This window comes from Melanostigma gelatinosum (assembly GCF_949748355.1).
Source record: "Melanostigma gelatinosum genome assembly, chromosome: 1".
NCBI classification, from domain to species: Eukaryota; Metazoa; Chordata; class Actinopteri; order Perciformes; family Zoarcidae; genus Melanostigma; species Melanostigma gelatinosum.
This window is the reverse complement of record NC_136634.1, coordinates 30,348,226-30,356,061: the sequence shown is the minus strand read 5'-3', so window position 1 is coordinate 30,356,061 and position 7,836 is coordinate 30,348,226. Positions and strand designations below refer to the sequence as shown.

General features: G+C 41.9%; 1 protein-coding gene across 1 annotated transcript; it reads left to right on the top strand.

Moving 5' to 3' along the window:
- Nucleotides 1-6,832, top strand: tmem170a (transmembrane protein 170A). The gene is made up of 3 exons (XM_079292517.1): nucleotides 1-158; nucleotides 2,521-2,691; nucleotides 3,557-6,832. The coding sequence occupies exons 1-3, from the start codon at nucleotides 44-46 to the stop codon at nucleotides 3,685-3,687; spliced, it is 417 nt and encodes a 138-aa protein (XP_079148643.1). The 5' UTR covers nucleotides 1-43; the 3' UTR covers nucleotides 3,688-6,832.
- The last annotated feature ends 1,004 nt before the right edge of the window (nucleotides 6,833-7,836 follow it).

Below are 7,836 nucleotides of genomic sequence, written 5' to 3'. Positions count from 1 at the left end.
TGGCCGTCATTCGTCCATGCACCGTAGTGTATCGGTTTGAGACATGCAGGATAGGTACAGCGAGATAGGCTTTGTCCAGCAAATACTCGGTTTGAATTTAGTTCCGAGAAAAAATGGCACGCACCGAGGAAACGACACATCTCTCGACGACTTCTCAGGTGGGCGAATGTTTGGTAGCTTGCTAGCTAACGTTATACAGGCTGTGTATCAGTGCTGAAATGCTGTAACGTGTTCTGAGGATGGATACCACACGAAGTCGCATCTAGTATTTTCATTTTAACGAACATGGGGAACGTTTGAATGTGCAAAATGTCCCTTAAAATATATCCCTACATGTTTGTTTGTACGCGTTAGCATTGTCAAGGTACTGTGTAGCAGTGAAGCTAGCTAACTTCCTGCTTCATCCCAACCATTGTTTTTATCGTCGGACTCGGATATACTGATTGTGCCACTACATTGCATTGTTTCTAGCTATTGTAGGCGTGCAGGTTAACTTTATTGTCCTGTTACCTGTAGGGATTTTAAGTAAGAAAGTATATCGTGGTAGGTAGGTAGGTAGGTAGGTAGGTAGGTAGGTAGGTAGGCAGGCAGGCCATCCATCCATCCATCCCCAGGGGGAAATTTGTATGTTACAGCAGCGAGACGCACCAAAAAGCTAAGTAACAGAGTAACCCGAATATTAAGTATTAAAAAATGCACAATATAAACAATAGAATAACAGAGTATGACAAATTAAATATCAGAATATATAAGATAAAACAAAAATGCACAGTATATACAATGAAATAGAATAGTGTTAAATTATCTGACATTTACAAATAGTAGTAGCGCTATTAGTGGAAGAGACTAACTTTACAGGTGCTTGAGTTATACAATACGGTGTATATCACAGAAAGCCTGCACCTTTGAGTGTATATCGTGGCTTTGTGGAGGGTTCAGCAGCCATGTTCTGCTAGAGACGTGGCACTCATTGTAATTCAGGGGTGCCCACACTTTTTCGGCTTTCGAGCTACTTTTAAAATGACCAAGTCAAAATGATCTACCTATATTAAAAATGCTGAATATATGTGTATATATATATATATATATATATATATATGTGTATTGACTATACTTTATATTTACAATATATGTTGGCGTACCTTGCATAACTGCATGAACCCTTATGGCACAATACAATTCTGTACATTGTTGGTCGTTACCTTACTCTGATGACTTGCACTGAATGGGATTGGCCAGAGTTGCACAGTCCGGACAGTAGCTGCTGGTAGCCAGCCTCAGACTTCAAATGATCATCAGTCATGGTGTTTGGACTTAATGTTCTTCATGTGGGAAAAGGCTGACTCACATAAATGAGTAGAGCTGAATAATGCAGTCAAGAAGGTATCACATGTCCTCATGTTTGGGGACTTTTCCTCTGTGAGAAAACTGTCCATGCGCCCTGGACTTCAGCTGAATGTCAGCTTGCAGTGTCAACATCTCATCCTCCACTCCAGACGAGTTCAGGTGAAACAGCGTTGACATTTTTGATGCGAGTAAATCAACCTCAATATCTTCCCCAAATGTGCAGCACATAAGTGTAGCAACTGGCTCGAGTAAAGCAAAGTCTGGAAAGCGTTTGTCAAACTCTGACAGACACTTGTCAATCTGCTCTGTGTAGCGCGTACTGTCAAGTTAGGCACACGCCTTCCGTTGAGTCTCCGGCTCTGACGCCAGGTTTTGGAAGTTTCCCAAATCGTGGCGCTACAGCTTTAGCTTATTTTGTAGAAATACATTGGAAGGCTAACTAATTAGCTCGCCGGAGTTTACGTGGTGACCCGTGTGTTAGAAAATCAAGTGGCAAATGCCATGAGGACATCTAATTTTTTTTGAATGGCATGCGATCTACCTCCGACCTATTGGGCACCCCTGTTGTAATTAAACCGTGTTTATGTTGCACTGACTTGTTCTTCCATTTGACTATGAGGCTGGATAAAGCGTAGTCTGAGTTTGCTGTTAGCTGTTTTAAGAATGCATTCTGAACAACATCTGACCTTTTGAATAAATTATTTACATTTATAACAAATACCACAATGTGCCATACTGGTGTACCTAACAGGGTATTGGACTACCTGTCCTTAAATTTTGGTGTGTACCGAAGTATCTCAGTCAAGGCTGTCCATTTATTACCATGGATTCACTGGGTATCACAGAGCATTCATGATTATTATTGATTCACTAACTGCTACTATGTTGTTGTGTGCATTTTGAAATGTCCATTGATGTGATAAAAAACATATTTAGAACTTATAGGCCAAAATTTGGCACAGTCCTCTCTTAACTTGGGACTCGAGTCTCCGCCTCAGTTGTTTATTCAGCTTTTTCTTTCATTTGCAAAATGTTTCTTCTCCAAAGAGGAGATAAAGTGCATGGAGCCAGATAGCCCGGATCACATTAATGAATGATCTAATTGAATTGTCACAACTTGTACTTTGATTGTCATGTAGTGATGTGTGGCTGCATGGTCGTGTGTTTGTCCAGAGATGTGGTACGGAGTGTTCCTGTGGGCAGCGGTCTCCTCGCTGATCTTCCACCTGCCCGCGGCTCTGCTGTCCATCGCCACGCTGCGCCAGCACAAGATGGCCCGATTCATGCCCATCGCCATCCTCCTCATGGGCATCGTGGGACCACTTTTTGGGGGGGTCCTCACCAGTAAGCCGATACTTGATCCTGTGAAATATGCTCGTATATTGGATTGTATTGATTTGGCTCGGGTAGGGATGTCACGATGCCAGACTGTGTCTGTCGACACCGACACCAGTGAAATTCCTTAATTCTCAATACCACGTTAAAAAACAAACCACTAAACACGTGTTCCGTTCAACAGTGTACATAAACTGTACTCACTGCTCCCTTTTCAGGGAATGTCAGTTAGAGGAACTTCTTCAAAAAATTTCTTTAATTTGTAAAACACCCTGCAATGACATCACTTCCTCTGTGCATTACCCTGGTAGCTTTAACACACGCTCGACTGTTGGTTACGTTAGTTTCTGACTTCAGCAGCTAACATTAGCACTGACAGCTAACGTTAATGTTTGTTATATTATTCATGTTTCATGCATTTTACAAGATTACATTTGAACACATCATTTTAACGCTGTAATTTACCTTCGCCTAATACTCACTTTACTGATTAGAGCTTGAACGCACCATAATGAAACTCAATGCAACCTTCTTTAGCGTTAGCTCTGCAGGACTGATCGTCTGCCAACAGCTGAAGATAGCTAGCCCTCCTTCTGGCGAATTCGACTCGGATTTGTTGTTCACAATGTAACAAAAGTAAAAAAAATATGTTGCGTCCCCTGGAAGCTATAGTTGCATCCCTAGGCTCGGGTGTCTCTACATTGTGATGTATCAGTGAACGGTGATTTCGTAACTGGCAAAGATTTTTTTTTAAATTATCCATTCATTACTCAATTCAATGAAATTTTACTGAAGTAAAAGCATTGCTAGTTTATCAGAAATTAGGTCAAATTAAACAACAAATCTGTTGAATAATGTTTTTGTTTTTTTAAAGGTGCAGCCATAGCAGGTGTGTACAAGGCCGCAGGAAAGAGGATGATCTCTTTGGAGGCTCTTGTGTTCGGTGTGGGACAGTCATTCTGTGTCCTCATCATCTCCTTCCTCAGGGTCCTCGCCACCCTCTAGCAGCACGAGGCCCGCCTGGCCGGCACCTAATGCCGCTGGGTGAGTCTGACACCAGTCGCACCTTCTCTCGAGAATCTAGCAAGACTAGATTCACCCGGGGAAATCCCGGGACACGCGTAAACCAGTCAGACCTGGGATGTGATGTCATTTGCTACCGGTGGACCAGAGACCAGAGTGGCTTTTATTCAAACTCCTGACTTGCTTGCCATCCGTGTAACGTTTCCACCGTAGGACGGCACAATGCTGCGTTCACGTCACATGACTTGTATGATGTGACGGCAGAGCGGGATGCTGTAGTCCCCTGTTGCCGGCGGTTACAGGTTAGCAGCAGGATGACACTAACCGTTCTCAGGGCCTGTGTGTGTGTGTGTGTGTGTGTGTGTGTGTGTGTGTGTGTGTGTGTGTGTGTGTGTGACAAACAGTCTGACTCCATGCAATGACTGCAGTGAGACAGAACAGCAGGCAGGTTGCTGAGACAGGAACGTGATGGTTTTATGCAAAGATTCTGGCTTTTTCCCTCGAGGCCTTAACTTCTATTTTCTAACTTCCAAAGTGTTGTTTTCTCTTCAGGGCTGTCTGTTCTTTAACACCGTCTCTCTTGCTGCTCTTTTTTTGTTCTTCCTTATATATTTTTTGTTCAAACTAATTGAAACCTGACTGCCTGTGTGTTATTGTTAATTCCAGTTTGTGAGACTTTCTCAGCTCATTTATTCTCGACGAGCATCAAGCAAAGAGGTTTTTTATATATCTGTTTTCATGGGACAGGACATTTTAATTGTTTTTAAATTCTGCGCCGCACAGGCAGCGTAGAGCATGTGTCCGGTTCGTCTGCTCTTCTTCTTCTGAATAGATCGGAGGTTGGAACACGGGGCCTCCAGGAAGGTCCGACCACTAAACAAGAGCCTTTCTCATCTTTTTGCCACACTGAGCTGATTTGTACATATTTTAAATTATTTCCATGTCTTTTATAGCTTTTTAATCTTCACGACCAAATGTGTTTTGCTGGTTTCTTTTTCTGCACTACACTGAACAATCGACTCATCCAATTCCCACAGTCCTGAGCGACTGCTTTTCGTTAGGGTCTGGTGGCGGAGCGGGTGCTTTTTAAATTAGGCACCTTAAGGGCATTATGTGGGAAACAGCGTATGCATGTTATTTCTTTAAACATCTGGCCACAGGTGGAATTTGTGGAGCAGAGTTTGATTCATTTTGCTTCTGTCCCATCCAGAATGTTTCTATTTTTTGTGCTGTTGCAGATTGTTCTGCACATTCCAACTGGACATATTGTTGTCCCACATCTCGCTGCTTACTCCATCGTAATCGTAAAACAGCCAATTATTTTCCAATCCCCTCAAAGAATTCCTCTAACCCGTGAATATTTCCCTGTACGTCACGAGCTACAATCAGTTCTGTTACATCAGAAAGAACAGTCTCACAGTGCAACAAATAAAGTGTTTATTTATTGCTGGGAAGTTCAATCTATAATACTAGGGAGGGCTGTGATCAGAAATGAATGTTGTCAACACACTTCAGATTGTAAGGACAAGACTACAGACGTTCAGCACCCATGGGACCAACAATGGGACAGGAATTGTTTCTTAACAGTGGACAGTTACCCGAAAACTCCTTTTGTCTTCTAGATGCATTTTAACGGTGGCTCTTTTGGACGCTCGGCACAAGAGTCCCCGCCACACCAAACCGCTTCCTTCTTCAGATTTGGAGTTTTTCAAATTTTTGTTTGATTTTCTTTTCAACTGCGAGAAGCTCTGTATCTGTGTGTGGCATCGCACTTTACATATTTTTTGGAGTTTGCGGTGGTTTGAGAGGAGTTTGGTGAAATGTGCTCTGATAAAGACTTGACTGAAATGTGTGTCTGATGCAGAAACAAGCGAGCCTTGTTTGAAATTTGCCCTTGCTTGGCCTTGCTTTTACGCTGTGTGTGTGTGTGTGTGTGTGTGTGTGTGTGTGTGTGTGTGTGTGTGTGTGTGTGTGTGTGTGTGTGTGTGTGTGTGTGTGTGTGTGTGTGTGTGTGTGTGTGTGTGTGTGTGTGTGTGTGTGTGTGTGTGTGTGTGTGTGTGTGTGTGTGTGTGCTGTTACAGCAGCACATACTGGCACGTAAAGGAAGCCCGCGTTTCCCTTATCTGCCTCTGTGACATGAATTTCCCATGTTGTACTCTTGTGTCGAGAGAAAAAGGTATCGGCGGTCAAAAGCGGATGCGTTTATGTGCACTGTTGGTGCCCAGCAGTGCATGTCTGAGTCCTTTACGTTAGACTCCCGGATGGGGTTAAAGTCCCTGCTCACATGTTCTTGAAGCTACTTAACTCAGGAGGATAAACCAGGAGTTGAGCAAACACTAGAAGAACATTGAGTACTGCAACACTCATGAAAGTAGCTGCACACATTGCAGGATTGCTGTGTTTGACTACTCTGCCGGGTTCAGACGATGCCGTATCGGCTTGTTTATAGACACGGCAGACATAAGGTGTCTGCTCCGAAGGGGAACAATAAAGCACCATTGTTTGTTTGCATTCTTGTTCCTGGACGGCGGTTCCTAGCACCTCCTTTTGATGACATCATACGAGTTATGGAAGACAGCAAGCATTGATTGGTCTAGTAGTCTTTCATGTCGTTCCGCCAAGTCACGCAAGAATTTAAAACTATAATTGCCGAATCTGACACAGTGACCATGGAAACAGACAAATATTGTGTTCTCTGGAGACATTAGTTTTAGCTAAACTGACATGTCAAAATTGAGAGATCATAACTTCGATAATTTTGACTATCTCATAATTTATTTTAATTGCCATGAATTCTTTTTTTATTAAAATTTTTGCATTTCTACTTTTATTGTTTGGGCAGAGATTGACTTCCATACTTGCCAGTTGTCCCGTTAGTTTTGACAGTTTCACGGTTCCTGAGATCGTCTTCTCTTGTCGGATGTATTGATGCAAATGATCTGTGATCGACAGCCAGGCGAAGGAAATGTGTCTGCTGTAATAGAACCGTTTACTTCCACATGGCTTGGGCCACATTCCTGGACTGGTTATGTTTCATTTTTAACCAGATTGCAAAGGGTTTTAAAAGTTTATTTTATGAGAGTAAATTAAGTGCCAATGGTTGATATTTTCATGGAATAAAATTGTTTCAACTATCATGTTGTGGTTTCTCTTCCTGTGCTTCCTCCAGTGGTGAGAGCTCCTGGTAAGAAAGCTGTTGGTTCTGTTTGCACATAATAAACCATGGTTTTAATATTTGACCCACAAGGAGGAATAAATCAGGACATAAATCAGTTTGTTTATATTCCAATTCAAAAAGTAGGAGTAAATAACCATGTAAAGTATTTCAGACTTCGGAGACAAAGATGTGTTGAATATACAGGTGCATCTCAATGAATTTGAATATATCGAAAAGTTCATTTATTTCAGTAATTCAATTCAAAAAGTGAAACTCATAGATTCATTACACACAGGGTGATATATTTCAAGCGTTTATTTATTTTAATTTTGATGATTATGGCTTACAGCTAATGAAAACTCAAAATTCTGTATCTCAGAAAATTTGAATATCAATTAAGACCAATTTAAAAAAAAAAAGGATATTTAATACAGAAATGTTGGCCTACTGAAAAGTATGTGCATGTACAGTCTACAGTATGCACTCATACGCGTTAACCTCGCTTAGGCAGCATCGGCTATGAACAACGACCTCATTAACCCTCTATGTCTATGGCATGACTTTTACACTGCCTTCATTGTCTACTAGTCGATGAAAACATTGACCTCAGCTGATCAGGAAAACATGGAGAAGGACAGAGAGCGAGTGCCAAAAATGTAAGGAATGTTGGGAAAATTTGTACCTTTTTACAGAAGTCAAGGAAAAGTGTGTTTGCCTTATTTGAGAGTATAATGTTCAAACATCAGTCCCACACTTCGTACACTGGCACGTGGTGCTTCCTGGTCTAGAAACATGGCGTTCTTGCAGTGTAACTGGTTGACAACATTTGGGCCTGCTATCGTTTGGCCCGTGACTCCTTATACTTTCTGTATATGGCCCACAATACATAGACACTAAAAAGGAGACAGGAAAAAGGAAATGGAGAGAAAAAAACAGTGAGAATATAGAGCTCAAAGGAGAGACGGGTGAGAGGC